We start from the raw sequence: 18,174 nt of genomic DNA, 5'->3' as shown, positions 1-18,174 counted from the left end.
CTACAATGTAGAAAATAGTCAAAGATAAAGAAAAACCCTTGAATGAGTAGGTGTTCTAAAACTTTTGACCGGTAGTGTATAAATATAGTGTATATATTATGTTAAAAATATAGATATAGATCTATTATAATTTATTTATATATATTTTCCTTTATTATTTTTTTTTAACCCTACCACCTCTCCCGTATTGAAGTAAACTAATGAACACCACCACTTAGGGTTCTACTTCCAGTTTATACGTACTATATACATTTTACAGACACAGTATATTTTACATTAGTTGTATTTTGTTTGTCTTTAGTCCTTTAATCCTACCACCCCTCCTGTAATTGGATTAAACTAATGAACACCACCACTTAGGCTTCTACTTCCAGTTTATACGTACTATATACATTTTACAGACACAGTATATTTTACATTAGTTAGATTTTGTTTGTCTTTAGTCCTTTAATCCTACCACCCCTCCTGTAATTGGATTAAACTAATGAACACCACCACTTAGGCTTCTACTTCCAGTTTATACGTACTATATACATTTTACAGACACAGTATATTTTACATTAGTTAGATTTTGTTTGTCTTTAGTCCCATCCTTCAGCTCCACTCATCCCCCTCCCATCTATCTCTGAACACCATCTAGTTTTGATTTCTATTTGCCATATATTTTTCCAACTGTGCCATTTCACAAAAGTTCTGAACCTTTCTATTCTCATAGTTTCTACAAATTATAAATGAAAGAAAAACATTTCTGCTTAGAGTATTATTATATTATTGATGGATTGACTATGATTTTTCAGATCACCCTATCTCCAGAGTTAACTCCAGGTACATGTTGCAATTCTTCATCCGTTCCTGGATCAAAACAGATCTAATGGTTCTGTCTCCTCGCAGCAAAATCTGCAGAGCTGGGATGGTTGTATCCCCCATATATATACCATTCTATTGGTTGCAATACGTTTTTATAATCATTTATATTGAAAAGAGGAAAACTCTAAATTGATTTGGTTGGTGGCACCTTAATTGAGGTGGACGGGCTCGTGGTAATGGCTGGAGCAGAATAGGTAGAATGGTATCAGATACATTAAACCTGTGATTTCCATGTGTTTGATGCCATTCCATTGATTCCATTCCAGCCATTATTATGAGCTTTCCTCCCCTCAGCAGCCTCCTGTGGCACACACACTGTGTACGTCATCTAAATAATTGTATTTCCTGGAAAAGGCGACTGACCATGTTTCACGTTGATACCAGTCACATACCAGGCTGTGTGTCATTGCTGTTACAGGATTAAAGGAAAACACACAATATAAATGTCATTGCTGTTATGAGTATACCAGACAGACAGGTAACATAAGACTGATCTTAAATTACTCCACTGATCCACAAAAGGGTAAATGTAGACAACAATATAAAGAAAACACAAAACATAAATGAATATGATGTAAAATTGAGCATTAGTATATTTGTTATCGTATACAACCTTCATGTTCATATCTATCAAAGAAAGAGAGGATATAAACAGTGAGGGGTGTTGTATTTGGGCTGGTTTTTGGAGTGCTGCTTTGTGCTGCGCTCCATGAGAGAGCTTTAAAGGGATGCTTCCCAAACGGCACCCTATTCCCTACATAGTGCACTACTTTTGACCAGAGCCCTATCGGCCATTTGGGATGGAATGGTTTCCATTTGGGACGTACTCTAAGAGAGGTGGTTACTTGTACATGTTATTTAATGCACCTCAGAGAGCTAGAATAACAATGCGGATGTTAAACCTACATGACGAGCAAATATTTAAGCTGGGAATGAGCCTTGTCGCGTGGCACTTAAAATGAAAAACAGGTGCATTAGCAAATATGTATTTGTTACAAGGCTGTGTGTGTGTGTGTATGTGTGTGTGTGTCTCTCTCTCTCTCTCCTCTCTCTCTCTCTCTCTCTCTCTCTGTGTGTGTGTGTGCGTTTATACTGTACGTTTATTTGATCTGGAAAATGGGTGGCAAATAGGTTCAGTTGGACGCTTTTATCAATCTTTAGATTGAATTAACAATGACAGTTGGCTACTGTTTAATAGGACCTAATCCACATCAAATAATAATCATTTGTCATAAACAGGAGATGATCATATGCTCTGAGATAGTTGATCCACAGTAACTACGTAGTCTATTGACTTAACTCTAAGCCTACTGGACAACCATAATGAAACAATCTCTCACGCTTTGCTCTATTCTTCAAATATACTTGTTCACAGCTAGTGTAATTTGATTATTCTATTCCACTTGATAGCTCAACTTGTTTTCAGAACCTATCCATCCATTGTTATTAGCCAGGCTGCATCACATCCGGCTGTGATTGGGCGTCCCATAGGGTGGCGTACAATTGGCCCAGCGTCGTCTGGGTTTGGCTGGGGTAGGCCGTCATTGTAAATAAGAATCTGTTCTTAACTGACTTGCCTAGTTAAATAAAGGTTAAATTAAAAATAAAAATAAAATATTCAAATACAGCTGACAGCTAGTGGAAAACTGTATTCCATCCCACTTGTGAGCCCATGTATTTATTTACTATTTGGGAAGAAAATACTTTTAAACTATCACTTTGAGTCACTTTGTTTGTAGCTCTCTTTGAGCAACACATTGTTAATCAATACAGGTGTGTGTGTGTGTGTGTGTGTGTGTGTGTGTGTGTGTGTGTGTGTGTGTGTGTGTGTGTGTGTGTGTGTGTGTGTGTGTGTGTGTGTGTGTGTGTGTGTGTGTGTGTGTGTGTGTGTGTGTGTGTGTGTTTCTCTCTCTCTCTCAAAAAGTGCATTTTAGAAATAAGCCTTGGGCCCTGAAGCAACTCCATGCTCTCTCTCTCCTCTCCTCTACCGCTCCAACCACATCTGCCCTCTATCCTCTGATCCTTCCATCCTCTCACCCCTCCCTCAATCCCTTCCCACAGGGAAAGACAAATGGGAAGTTTTTAAATACATCTTCTACATCAACAATCGCTGAGAAAAAGGCAGAAATATGCCTCATGTTTTTGATTTACAAAGAAGCCTTATATCCTTAGAGCTTATGGTTAGTAGATGGGAGGAAAGATGGGAGGAAAGATGGGTGGATGGGTGGGTGGATAGATGGGTGGATAGATGGGTGGATGGATGGATGGGGAGACGGACGGGTCAAATCAAATCAGATTTTATTGGTCACATACACATGGTTAGCAGCTGCGAGTGTAGCGAAATGCTTGTGCTTGTAGTTAGTGGAAGGATGGGTGGTCAGGAAGGATGGGTGGATGGATGGATGTGGGGAATATAAAAAATAAGACACAAAGCAGGTCAAATGCTAATCAGGGGCCCTGTATACACTCAGGTTGTACAACTGATGCACAAGTTATTTGACACAACGGTTGTGTTACAACTGGTATTGTTGTGGGACAACGGAGAGCTTCACTGCACAAAAACGATTACACAACCATTGTGCGGATTCTTGACAACCTTTGTTTAAATAAAATTGTGCAGACAAACTCTCTGCTGTATTAAAACAGTTGTGTCAAATGTGTTGTACGTCAGTTGTACAACCTGAGTGTGGACGGGGCCATGTACAGGGAGAGGAGTGAGAGAATCAGCTGTCCGTATGAGTTGCTGCTTGGAATGCTGATGAAGTAATCATTTGATCCTTCTTTCCTCACAACAGGCAGGTCTGTCCATCCGAGCAGCGGCAGGAAAAGTGGAGAGGAGAGCTTAGGGGAGGGAAACCATTTGCTCTGCTCTGCTCTCTACACTCTCTCTCTCTCTTGCTCTCTCGTTCTCTTTCTCTTTCTCTGCTCACATGTTGGTAGTTTTGTTTGTTTCATGGGGAATTACTCAGACCATGGGGGATTTTCTCAGCAAAATAGTGAGATCAAATCTTTCACGAAATGAAAAATGACCCCAAAAAGCAGCAGATAGCCCGTGGTATTCCATTTTTCATGAACTACTATGTGGTACAGTATGATGTCCAGTCAGAGGCCTCATTTAAACATTCACACACTTTTAGTTCTCTTATAACTGGAGTATTTTCTCAGGTCTCATGGGTCGAGGAAAAGTGCTGATCCCATATTGAGATATATATAAACAGAAACATTACCCCATAACCCACTTTAAGGATGTGATCCTAGAGAGAGGAATGTTTTTCTGGATGTGTCATCCCCCAGCGATTGGTCCAGAGTGTGTGTGTGTGTTATCTCTTTGACCCACTCAGCATGGAGCCAGATGGAGCCTGTCCAGAGTTCCCTAGTAGTCTATCCTAAGGGTCCCCGGGGGGCCAACATAACAAACAGCCAGCTTAATCTGGTCCCTCTTACTAACAAACCCCCCCCCCAGTCATTCTCCAGCTCCACCATCCATCCCTCCACTGCCCTCACATCTGGGGACCACTCCTCCCCCCTGCTAAGTGGCTAAGTGGGAACTTTCAGCTGTAAAATGAAAACAACACGTAGCAGCCTGAGTTGTAGTAAGTAAAGTAAGTAGCCTCGCTTGAGAACAGCTCATAGGGCAGGAGCCAGAACGGCCCATAGGGCAGGAGCCAGAACGGCCCATAGGGCAGGAGCCAGAACGGCCCATAGGGCAGGAGCCAGAACGGCCCATAGGGCAGGAGCCAGAACGGCCCATTGGTCAGGAGCCAGAACGGCTCATTGGTCAGGAGCTTATCTCTTGTTGTAACTTGAGGCAATTTGATGTATAAGTACACCCCCTGGACAGGACGCTGATTGGCCTGATTTGGCATGGGTTCAAACTCTACCCAGTCCCCTTCTGTCTCACACTTCTTTTCACTGTCCTATCGTCCAATAAAACCACACAAACATGGAAGAGAGAGTGGTACTCAAGGCTGTACTGTAGGCTATGCAGGCCTGCCACCATCGTCACCGACTGGTGTCGGCGCGGCAGCGCTTGAGGAGATAAGCGATAACGAGTATCTGTTCTTTCAGAAGCTCCTCATCCTTGGAGAGACACACACACACACCCCGAAGGTAATGCAGCAGGAAAAGATTACAGATATGTTTCAAATGGTTGAAATTAGAGGCAGTCAGGCAACCGACCGAGGGTTCAATTGAACATCCTTCTTAGGTTTGCAGAGACTCCCGGAGGAGGATGTCTCAGTGCGCCAACGTTACATCAGGGTTATTGCAAGGTGTGGAATGAGATTGTTATGATCATTACCAGCATGTGATTGAGATTCATTGAACCAATAAGGAAAAGGCTAGACAGTGATAATTGTTGTTTTGTTCTGATCTCCAACATAGATGGTCTACGAGATGTTTGTAATGTGTGATTACTTGGACTAACGGTAGAAAGTTTTGTCGAGTTTATCAAAGGACAGACAAACAGCTCTTTCTACAGTGACAGCCAGGAAATTTTCAAAAATGTCTGAGAAATCATCAATATCACGATTGTTGTTTTGTCCTCATCTCCAACATAGATGGTAGAACATTTCATGATGTTATGTTTGGTCGTGGGCTTGGAAACATATTGATGAACAGATTATCGATGAACAACCGAACAGCTCTTACCCTCAGTGACAGCCAGGAGAAAATGAGTGTAAAAAAACAGGCCAATTTTTTGTATTGTTGTGTTGTGATGTGTTATGGCAGCAGCGGGTAGAGAGACCAGACAGACTCAGTTATTAGCTATTTGCTGTAAAAGCCCAAACAAACCAATAAAGGTGGGGAGTAGGGACTGCCTGGCAGCATGGCATCTTCAGGACTGTGAGTTATCCGATCTGGACGAGGCCCTCTGGCTGTATTTGATTGAGCAGAGATTACTGTGTTTACTCTGGGGGATGCTGTGTGTGTGCGTGTGCGTGTGCGCATGTGTGCTCTGTGGATGGTCTGCGAGTCATAAAACAGTGGTAATTGAATGAGTGAGAGACTGGAGCCCCCCTTCAGACAGATAGGTAATAAATCACAGGCTGTGACAGGAAGGTTATCCTCTAGTATCCTCCTCCTACACTGTGGTACTGTGAACAGACCCATGAAGACATCTCTGACAGGCTAGGGCCCAACCTGCACTCAAGGCACTATCCCAACTGACATACAGGTAGTAAGTCGGACTATGACAGTAAGGCTATCTTCCTCCTACTATATATTGACCTAGATTAGGGGCCTGAATTGCATTCTAGGAAGCACCCCAAATAACACCCTATTCCCTATATAATGCACCCTATTCCTTATAACGTGCACAAAAAATACAGTGTCAGTTGAAATGGAACAATGTTTTAATTTATTTTTATTTTTTTTACCAAAGATGAGTGAAAATATCTAATTTGTCGAATAATACATTCATCATGACACGCTTGGCCCTCTTCAATATCTGTTTGCCACTTCACAATATCTGTTTCATTCATGTCATCCCATTCAGAGCTCTCTGCTCCTGGCTGATTGTTGTTCATCACACACATTAACACACACATCCCTCCCTCCGGTGCATCAGGTTCCAGCTACAACAAGAGACTCATAGAAAAATGCAGTTGTATAAAAAAAGCTGCATTTATGAATCACCGGCATGATTTTTTTCTAGAAAAATGTATAAAACTTCTAATGACGCATTGCGATAACAGAGGGAAGTGGTGTGTGTGTGTGTGTGTGTGTGTGTGTGTGTGTGTGTGTGTGTGTGTGTGTGTGTGTGTGTGTGTGTGTGTGTGTGCCTCCAATACTTTCCACAGGCCATTGGGTTCTAATAGGATAAGAAGTCATTCCATTCATTTCTAGCATTCTCGTTTAGTAGGTACCAGTAATGAAAAAAACCCATAGAGACTGCGGAGAGACTGCGGAGAGCGAATGACATGAGAGATTTGTAAAATATAATCTAATATAATATAATGCTGTATGGGCTGGAGACCAGAGACGGAGTGGGACCAGAAATCGGCCTGGGCATTTATAACACCGGTTTTCCTTGAGGCCCCCACTCTGGCCCATTGTTTTCTTCAAGGCCCCCAGTATTAGCCAAATAATGATAATTCTGCTCAAGAAAAAACTATTTAGACATGCCCACTCAGCTAACAATGGACCAGCCCATCTGGCATTTGCCGAACTGCCCTACAGCCGGTCTGTTTCTGCTGGAGACTAGAGAGCTAGGCTGGTGTATAGTCTCATTATAAACCAACGGACAGAGAGGAAGAGTTACCGTGGTAAATTTACCGACTGTGTCTGAATAGGACAGAGACAGACGGTGTCAACTGTGTCACCAGACAGGAGTGTTCAGCTATACGTCAGGAAACGCGAGGTGTGTGTGTGTGTGTGTGTGTGTGTGTGTGTGTGTGTGTGTGTGTGTGTGTGTGTGTGTGTGTGTGGTGTGTGTGTGTGTGTGTGTGTGTGTGTGTGTGTGTGTGTGTGTGTGTGTGTGTGTGTGTGTGTGTGTGTGTGTGTGAGTAACAGGCGATTGCAATGAGTTATGATCACAATGCATCACCACAGCAGCCTAACTTCCACAGCCTGACGGTGACATCTACCTGAGACTCCAAGCCAAACTCTACAGAGTCAACCCTCTGGATCCTTCATCTGCAACCCTCTGCTTCATCCGTTCCATTCTCATTGACTTCCTGAATCCTCATTATCACATCCATTCTGTTTCCTCAATAAATATTCTAAACTGGTCCTTTAACTAGTGAATAGTCATTTCCTCTGTCTCGCTAACTCTGCCAGCAGTCCTCAGCCTTATCATAAGTTGTCAACTGCTGTCTTCATTTCCCACCATAGTAGATGGCTGACACATAATAGTCTGCCTTTTGGGTTGTTAGTCTAGTCCTAGCTATGAATGTTAGTCTAGCCCTAGCTAGGAATGATAGTCTAGCCCTAGCTAGGAATGTTAGTCTAGCCCTAGCTAAGAATGTTCATCTAGACCTAGCTAGGAATGTTAGTTTAACCCTAGCTATGAATGTCAGTCTAACCCTAATGATGAATTAAGGTCACTAGTTATGTTTGGCAACACTGCTTCCTGTCAATGTATTTGTTCAGTCTCATTGTTAATCAGAGAGCCTTTACTTTTCACCACCTCTGTGTTCATAAGACAACCATATCAGGGGCCCGTATCCACAATGTCTCAGAGTAGGAGTGCTGATCTAGGATCAGTTTTGGCTTTTAGATCATAATGAATAATATTATATGGACAGATCCTGGATCAGCACTCCTATTCTGAGCTGCTATGTGGATATGGACCTGCTCCAGTTTTCTGTGGATGGAGGCATAACGGCCTCTTTTCAGCCAGACTGACACTGATCATTACTCTAATTTCTACTACAAACATATTAGAGATGCTTTCATAGAAAATACCCAAAACACCTTTGTACACGACTATGATGTTGCACGACATCGCACTACTATCAAAATTGCCATTTACACCATCAAGCTATCACAGACTGCCTCTACAAGACTTCAAGGATAATGGCTAACTTTAAACCATCACGCCCTGCTTTCATAAAAAATATTTTATTGAGAACACCCAAACTACTCTATCACTGCTTGAGAATCAAGTTTGAAAATCAAAACATCTCCTTTGTACAAGACTATGAGGACATGGGTTTACAACTAACAAAATGTCAGTTTATGTTTAAGGCCATTACAGACTGCCAAATAGGAGAGTACTTAGGTCTAATCTCCATCACACACCCACAAGCTGTCCATCACCACCCACTGGATAGAAGATTAGAGCTCTCTCTCTCTAGAGAGAGAGAGAGAGAGAGACTGTGTTGATTATGGTAAAGCTCTGTCCCTCCTGATATCAAGTTACAGGGAATATGGATTCATGGACATTGTTCTGATTTCTGAACTCTTTTATGAAGGTCAACTCTGTGAGATGACAGCATCACAATTTTATGTGTGGTCACACATATACACACACACACATATACACGCACACACATAAATGTGACTTCAGATTAAAATAATAATATCTCTCCCTGAACGTGAATTTGAGAACACAGTGAAGCGCTGTCCCTCCTTTACAACAGTCTTTATACAGTATACCCTCATACAGTGAGAAATTAACATTGGAACACCCGGAACACTGGATCAGAGAGCACCAATAGGAATGGGTCTTAATATAACTGTTATAATCATCTATCATTATATCAAAATTATACCCTATAATGTAATATACTCTACAGTAATGTCCATGATTGACGTTTGTTCATGGGAAGAATTTCCTTTATGATTTTGTGTGTGTGTGTGTGTGTGTGTGTGTGTGTGTGTGTGTGTGTGTGTGTGTGTGTGTGTGTGTGTGTGTGTGTGTGTGTGTGTGTGTGTGTGTGTGTGTGTGTGTGTGTGTGTGTCTTTGCTGTATTCTGTTAAAGCCTCATTAATGCAACTGTGAGCGACTGAAAACATCAATTTTATGTGTCGTATCAGAGTGAACAGGAAATCTTCCTGTTTCCATCGATGGCAGAGAGAGAGAGAGAGAGAGAGAGAGAGAGAGAGAGAGAGAGAGAGAGAGAGAGAGAGAGAGAGAGAGAGAGAGAGAGAGAGAGAGAGAGAGAGAAAAGAGAGAGAGAGAGAAAAAAAAGAGAGAGAGAGAGAAAAAAGAGAGAGAGAAAAAAGAGAGATTAAATGAGAGAGAGCCTGACACGGCTGAGTATGTGGGTGTGTCTGTGTGTGTATGCATGCGTGCATGTGCGTCTGTGTGTGTTTCAGAATGGCAGGAAGGTTCAATAATCAAATCCCCAAATGTCTTCTGTTTGTCTGTGAGAGGATGAGAGATAATTGCGTTCGGTAATAATGAGCTCTGGAAAATAGATTGTCTACCCAAATAGTTTTCTGGGAAATCTGTGTTTAGGGAATTGGGCATCCTGGTATACAATACACCCAGCCTAATACAGTACTATTCATAGAAAGATAGATCTATTCATTTAATATATATATATATATATATATATATATATATATATATATATATATATATATATATATATATATAATATATATATTAATTATATTTCTATGGTACTATCATATATAGGTAACTGACAACATAAAGGAAACACCAACATGAAGTGTCTTAATAGGGAGTTGGGCCACCACGAGCTGCCAGAACAGCTTCAATGCACCTTGGCATAGATTCTAGAAGTGTCTGGAACACTTGGAGGGATGCAACACCATTCTCCCACGAGAAATTCCATCATTTAGTGGAAAACGCTGTCTCAGGTGCCGCGCCAGAATCTCCCATAAGTGTTCAATTGGGTTGAGATCCGGTGACTGACTGACTGACTGACTGACTCTCTTTCTCACACACACACACACGCACATGCACACGCACGCACGCACACACGCACGCACGCACACACACACATACTTTATAGCCCCTATGCTCCTTTGAGACCCCTCTTTCAAAGTCACTGAGAGATCTTCTTCTAGCCATGGTAACCAAAATAATAGGCAACTGGGCATTTTTATACATGACTCTAAGCATGATGGGATGTTAATTGCTTAATTAACTCAGAAAACCACACCTGTGTGGAAGCACCTGCTTTCAATATACTTTGTATCCCTCATTTCCTCAAGTGCTTCCATTATTTTGGCATTTCCCTGTATTTATCAAAGAGATTATTAAGATTATTATTAAGGTTAACCATAAACTGGTGTTGGCATATATTAATCATGTGTTGGACATACAGCCCAATCTATTATCAATTAGATTATTCCAGTTTAAGTGAATAATAGCTTTATGTGTTCACCCAGACTAAAATACAGTAGCTACCATCATTGTAAATAAGAATCTGTTCTTAACTGACTTGCCTAGTTAAATAAAGGTTAAATAAAATAAAAAATTATAATGTAGTTGTCATGGAGATTATTATTAAGGTTATCATGACCTGTTGTTGGTATGTCCAACCTCCAGGCTACAATCTCAGTGTACTAACAGTACTAATTGCAAATAGATTGTTGTAGTTATTAAGCTAAAATATTTAATAATAGGTATTAAGTTGACGTCATTTCAACCAGTTAGGCCTACTGGAAGTTAATAACAGGTTTTAAATCAGATGAATCATCAACATTTTGGAGTGCATTCTACCACCACGTAGACTACATTCTCAGTGTGGAAAACACAGGTAACCAAATACAATACATTCATGTATCTCTTTCTCTCTCTCTCTCTGTTCTTTTCTTTTTTTTTACAAATCGTCAATTTTTTTCAATCCGTGGACCATATACAGTTGAAGTCGGAAGTTTACATGCGCCGTCGCCAAATACATTTAAACTCAGTTTTTCAAAATTCCTGACATTTAATCCTAGTAAGAATTCCCTGTCTTTGGTCAGTTAGGATCACCACTTTATTTTAAGAATGTGAAATGTCAGAATAATAGTAAAGAGAATGATTTATTTCAGCTTTTATTTCGTTCATCACATTCCCAGTGGGTCAGAAGTTTACATACACTCAATTAGTATTTGGTAGCATTGCCTTTAAATTGTTTAACTTGGGTCAAACATTTCGGGTAGCCTTCCACAAGCTTCCCACAATAAGTTTGGTGAATTTTGGCCCATTCCTCCTGACAGAGCTAGTGCAACTTGAGTCAGGTTTGTAGGCCTCCTTGCTCGCACACACGTTTTCAGTTCTGCCCACAAATCTTCTATGGGATTGAGGTCAGGGCTTTGTGATGGCTACTCCAATACCTTGACTTTGTTGTCCTTAAGCCGTTTTGCCACAACTTTGGAAGTATGCTTGGGGTCATTGTCCATTTGGAAGACACATTTGTGATCAAGCTTTAACTTCCTGACTGATGTCTTGAGATGTTGCTTCAATATAGCCACATAATTTTCCTTTCTCATGATGTCATCTGTTTTGTGAAGTGCACCAGTCCCTCCTGCAGCAAAGCAACCCCACAACACGACTTGCTTCACGTTTGGGATGGTGTTCTTCGGCTTGCAAGCCTCCCCCTTTTTCCTCCAAACATAATGATGGTCATTATGGCCAAACAGTTCTATTTTTGTTTCATCAGACCAGAGGACATTTCTCCAAAAAGTACGATCTTTGTCCCCATGTGCAGTTGCAAACCGTAGTCTGGCTTTTTTATGGCGGTTTTAGAGCAGTGGCTTCCTCCTTGCTGAGCGGCCTTTCAGGTTATGTCAATATAGGACTAGTTTTATAAGTGAAATAATCTGTCTGTAAACAATTGTTGGAAAAATTACTTGTGTCATGCACAAAGTAGATGTCCTAACCGACTTGCCAAAACTATAGTTTGTTAACAAGACATTTGTGGAGTGGTTGAAAAACGAGTTATAATGACTCCAATCCTAAGTGAATGTAAACATCCGACTTCAACTGTACCTGAAAATTCTACTCTGTGTACTTTTGATGTTACCAGTCTATATACTAACATCCCCCATCAGGGCGGCCTAGAGGCCCTCATGTTCTACCTTGATGTACGTCCCCCTAATGCTCTACCCAGCACCAATTGTATTGTGGACTTGTGAACTATTTTCTCTTCAGAGGAGACTTCTTCCTCCAGACCAAAGGGACAGCGATGGGGAGCACTATGGCTCCTAATTATACTAACCTATATCTAGGTATGCTTGAAAAACAGGTGGTGCTGAATCCAGACCTTAACCCTTTTCTCTCCAATATTCTCCAATCGGAGATTGGATTACATTTTTGTGATCTATACAGGCACCCAGGAAGAACTTTTGGACTTCCATGCTTGCCTAAACTCTATGAATGAACACCTTCACTTCAGCATTAACTATGACCTATCACAAATCAGTTTTCTTGATGTGATGGTTATTAAGGACAAAACCTCCCTCTCTACAGATCTCTATAGGAAACCTACGGACAGGAATACCCTCCTAAGAGGTTACAGCTTTCATCCACGTCCACTTATTCAGTCTCTCTATAAGTCAATTCATGCTTTACCCAATACTCACCATTGGAGAAGGCATTTAAGGACATTATCAGGAAGCACTGGTACATTATTGATACTGACCCACAATTGAAACCCATTTTTAAATATCCCCCACGTATGGTTTTTAAAAGACCCCCAAACGTGAGAGATACTGTGGTTAAATCTGATTTCCCACCAGAGAAAAGGGAAACCTTTTTGGACAAGGTTCCGGAGGGTAATTACAAACGTGGCCAATGTGCTCAATGCAGCTTTACGTACAAATGCAACTCATTACCCACCCCCGCACAGGACAAAGATTTCAGATCAAAGGCCTGATTACCTGCATGTCTACCAATGTTATTTACATGTTGAAACGTCCTTGTGGTCTGTCTTACATAGGGAACACCCGTAGAAGCCTTAAGACACGGATCAGTGAGCACCCCAGCAACATACGGACAGGTGAGACAAAAAAATCAGGTTGCTGCTCATTTTGTACAAGATAAACATCCTATTAGTTCTCTGAGATATATTGGAATAGAAATGGTCAAGATGTCATGCAGGGGAGGGGACATTGAGAGGAAACTTCTTCAAAGGGAATCTTTCTGGATTCACAGGCTGAACACACCGTCTCCTCTTGGCCTTAATGAGGAGTTTTACTTGAAACCGTTTTTATAGTTTCAATATGTCTAAACTGTGTTTTTTTAAATCCTAATTGAATATTGTATGTGTATGTATATTACTGTAAATATTGATCACATTCCCTGTGTATGATCATATATTTTGATAAATTGAATGTTAATATTGGGAAACTATGTTATAATTTGTTTTACCTCCTGTTTCAGGAAGTGATGTCACTGAGTACTGCCCCTATATATAGGACCTTCCACCCCCACCTGGGATATGGATGCCTGATGAAGACCTAAGGGTCGAAACGTTGTTGTAAATAAATATCACCTGGGAGCATGAGCAGCAGTGTGCAGCGTTTTCCTTTCTGTTTTCCATGAGTTTGCCTACAACTCCAGCACCTGCAGAAAGTACCTGGATGTGCGTATGTTTTCAGCTTTGTACAATTCGTCATCACATCAATGCCCATAATAATATTGCCCTATTCTGCCATGATGATATTGTTTGGTGTGTTTGGGTAGGCCCCTTAAAAAAGCAGATGTTTTTTGCTGAAAGTGCACTGGAGTTCAGAGTATTACGCAGGTGTGTTGGATTCATCATCATTTCCCTCCACCACTATACGGTATTATGACATCACCAGTGAGGCAGTCAGGTCAAATGTGATTCCAGCTCGACAGCATCTCCTCCTAACTTCAATTGATATGTCCGAGATGGCAGGAAAGAAGGTGACATTTATTCATGTATTTTGATTGGTTGGGCCCTCTTGGTGACAAATGAGCACTCAGGTTTGTTGATCTATTACCATGAGGTGTGTGTGTGTGTGTGTGTGTGTGTGTGTGTGTGTGTGTGTGTGTGTGTGTGTGTGTGTGTGTGTGTGTGTGTGTGTGTGTGTGTGTGTGTGTGTGTGTGTGTGTGTGTGTGTGTGTGTGTGTGTGTGTGTGTGTGTGTGTGTGTGTGTGTGTGTGTGTGAAGGGAGGGCTGTAGACTTACCAGTTGAGCTGATTCATATGAGGTTCTTGTTATGTGGCCCAAGTGAACGAACACAGAGCATGGTGGTTTGTTTGGAGTAAAAAATCTACCAAAGAAGTCGGTATTTTTCTCTGCCTGAAAATGAGGGAACGTAGCCAATATCTTATTGGCATTTTAAAACCATGCTGTGCTCCTCTATGAGCTAGGGCTAAACTAACGTTTATAACTAGGTCTAGACTAACATTCATAGCTAGGGCTAAACTAACGTTTATAACTAGGTCTAGACTAACATTCATAGCTAGGGCTAAATTAACATTCATAGCTAGGGCTAAACTAACGTTTATAACTAGGTCTAGACTAACATTCATAGCTAGGGCTAAACTAACATTTATAACTAGGTCTAGACTAACATTCATAGCTAGGGCTAAACTAACGTTTATAACTAGGTCTAGGCTAACATTCATAGCTAGGGCTAAACTAACATTCATAGCTAGGGCTAAACTAACATTTATAACTAGGTCTAGACTAACATTCATAGCTAGGGCTAAACTAACATTCATAGCTAGGGCTAAACTAACATTTATAACTAGCTATCATTTGATGTCTTCTTTAAATGTGAGCTCAGTAGTTAGAGAGAGAGAGAGTGTGTTTGTTTGTGAGTGTGTGTGTGTTCTGCCCATGACCAGTCTATCAGGTTCTGGTTTGATGAGCCAGCTAGATCCACATCCTGGGTTTAATGATGCGTGAGGCGGCGGTACGTGGAACTCTAAATGATACGTTACTCTGCAACATGGATGAGACCTGCTCTCATAACTGCCTAACTACCTGTGTGTGTGTGTGTGTGTGTGTGTGTGTGTGTGTGTGTGTGTGTGTGTGTGTGTGTGTGTGTGTGTGTGTGTGTGTGACCACGCATACTATTGTGATGCTGTCATCTCAGAGTTGACCTTCATATCAGAGTTCAGAAACCATGACAATGGCCATTGAGCGATGTTTATTCTTTAACATAACTATGGTAACCCATACTCCCAGTTGTAACTTGATATCATATAAAATGGCAGTGTGTTTCAATAACAATGAATAGAACACACCAAGGTGGCTCAGAAAGAGACAATTATTTCAACATATCAACATAACATCATAAAATACTACATATATTATCATACTCCTGACCACGTTTATCCAATGTTGTGATTCAAACATTCACAAAACTGTAGAAAAACATTGGTTGAATGTTGGATGAACGTGGCTGTAATGGTTGAGCTTTTTTAAAGTCTGTATTCACAGGATAGTTTGTTTCCAAGCTGTGGTGTGGCGTAGTGCTGCCGACCTTTTGGAAAAACAACATTTTGATGCTTTTACTGCACGTACTGTTGTAGGTTTTAGTCTTTCCCCCAAAAGCCTTTGCAACATAATACATGTAGATGTTTTGTCACAAGTAGGTACATTATTTGTTTAAAGCCACGGATCCGACCATGCATGATAACAATTTATTTAAAAAAAAACATACAAACAACTAAAAAGTCCCAAGTCTAATCATACCATTCTTCGGTTATCCCTGCAGAGAATCTTTTTAAAAGACCTTCGGAAGTCATTGTTGAAGATTGTATAGATAATGGGATTGGCTGAACTGTTACAGTAGCCGAACCAGAAGAAGAATTTAAACAGTGTGTCAGGTATGTAACACGAGTCACAGAGCGCCGTCAGAGTGTAGGTAAAGAAGAAGGGGAACCAGCAAACGACAAAAACTCCAATGACCACAGCCAAGACGAAGGTGAAACGTTTCTCCCTGTTCTGTCTCCCCTTCCATCGACTCCCCTTAGAGCTCTGTCTCACCACCAGTTTGGGCAGCGCCGGGTGGTCCAGTCCTGGTTTGATCTGGCTCAGTTTGGTTTTAGCCGTGTGTTTCTTCTTCTTGATAGAACAGGGGTTGTTGACCTGGTGGTCAGACGATGAGGAGTCCTCCATGTCCACGCCGTTTATCTCCCCTTCTTTCTCGTCCTCTCCTCTGTGTTCATCCCCTTCTCTGTCTCCTTGCTCTCCGTTGAGCTTCTCGTGACAAGTGTGTTGGTCACCTCCGACTCCCCCAGCCCCGTTCTCCTTCTTGCCTGTCACCGGCGACACCGCGGCCGCCATTTTGGGATTCCGGTCGCCCGGTGGTACCCTCGTCCGTTTCTTAGCGATCTGATAGATCCGGATGTAAACGAGGATCATGATGACACAGGGCACGAAGAACGAGCCGATACTGGACGAGATCATGTACCACTTGTCTTCGTTGATCTTACACACCGGCCCCTCCTCTTTATCGCTCTCCTTCTCCATGGTGATGAGGGGCGGGAACGAGATCACCGCGGCGATGACCCACACAATGACGATGATGCACTTGATCCTGCGCGGTGTCCGTTTCAGGTTGTACTCAATGGCCTGGGTGATTGACCAGTACCTGTCCAGACTAATGGCGCACAGATGGGCGATGGATGCCGTACAGAAGAGAACGTCCAGTGCAAGGTAGATCTCGCACCAGACTTTACCAAAATACCAGTAGCCCATGAGTTCGTTGGCCAGGGAGAAGGGCATGACCAGGGTCGCAACCAAAATGTCCGCCGACGCCAACGAAACCAGGAAGAGGTTCTGAGGGGCCTTCAGGGCCCGGCTAGTAAACACAGCGATGACCACTAAGACGTTGCCGAAGACCGTCAATAGGATGAGCATCCCGACCAGAATCGTTAGGGGCAACGAGATCTGGAGGCTATAGAGCGGACCCCAAAGGATGGTGTCATTGGTCATGTTGCTCATGCTTGTAAAAGTCTCATTGGTCACGTTTGTCATGTTATCCCACCCCGCCATTGATTCTCCTTAGATCCTCAGGGATCCAATCATGTAAGGTCAGCAAATGTCATCCAGGAGACCATGTAGTTTGCAACTGGAAGACTAGAAAGTGAGGGTGTGGGACTCTTCAGTGGTTTTTCTGTAGTTATTTTTCGCTCCATTGCATGGTGGTCGATCAAGAACAGTTTAGGTTGAATACAGTGGATTGTCACTTCATCTGAAAAATAGGAGGCAGAAGTAAGAATTTTAAAAAGCCCGAACTGGAGATGCCTTAACTGTCAATTTATACAAATACAACATAACTCTCTAGTTATACTTTCCAAGAATATTGCAGGTACACACTAAATACAACTCTTACCTCAAGCATTGTGCTGTGTCACTTGGGTCCTTTTGAGTGGCCGACAATAGAATGGACAGTGAGTAACTTCTTCACGCAGGTCAGTTACCCGAATCAGCTGGCTTCTCGCGCATCTCTTCTATGTTCCGTGGAGGAGCGCGAGCTAAGGTTTCACAGTCAGTTTTCCTCTCCACAGAATGATCCGCTCCGTATCTAAGTCTGTCTCACTAGCGGAGAGCTAATAGAGCCGTAATCACGTTATCCTGTGGCTGCTGCTCCTGCCGTCAGTTCTATGAGTGGAGACTATCGCCCTACTATGCTACTGTTGGCCGCTCCAAGCTCAGTTACGCCACGCCCTCTATTTATAACCCCAACATCCCAGAAGTGCGTTGCTATAGCAGCATCCGGAGCCCACACCACGTGGAAATTAAACATAGGCTTTTTTATTTATTTGGCGCGCGCTAACTCCATTCCGTTCACGAACCGACCCCTTTTAAGCACCATTTATTGTCACACCAACCATTCTAAAACTGTTAAAATGATCTAAAAAAAAAACTAAAGGGGCTCATAGTCAATGGTAAGATAGTTATAGTCTAGACCTACTAA

General features: G+C 41.9%; 1 protein-coding gene and 1 pseudogene across 1 annotated transcript; one reads left to right on the top strand and one right to left on the bottom strand.

The window, feature by feature from the left end:
- LOC106564482 (glyoxalase domain-containing protein 4 pseudogene) overlaps positions 1 to 3,634 on the top strand; it is a 28,251-nt pseudogene extending 24,617 nt beyond the window's left edge.
- Positions 3,635 to 15,379: 11,745 nt separating this feature from the next.
- LOC106564475 (alpha-2A adrenergic receptor) lies at positions 15,380 to 17,843 on the bottom strand. The gene is made up of 2 exons (XM_014130588.3): positions 17,590 to 17,843; positions 15,380 to 17,448 (listed from the first exon to the last, which is right to left on the bottom strand). Exon 2 carries the CDS (start codon positions 17,247 to 17,249, stop codon positions 15,939 to 15,941), a length of 1,311 nt encoding a protein of 436 aa, XP_013986063.1. The 5' UTR covers positions 17,250 to 17,448; positions 17,590 to 17,843; the 3' UTR covers positions 15,380 to 15,938.
- Between the last annotated feature and the right edge of the window lie 331 nt (positions 17,844 to 18,174).

This window comes from Salmo salar, chromosome 12 (genome assembly GCF_965601325.2).
Source record: "Salmo salar chromosome 12, fSalSal1, whole genome shotgun sequence".
Lineage (NCBI taxonomy): Eukaryota > Metazoa > Chordata > Actinopteri > Salmoniformes > Salmonidae > Salmo > Salmo salar.
The sequence above is the reverse complement of the archived record's forward strand: the minus strand, read 5'-3'. Positions and strand labels throughout refer to the sequence as shown.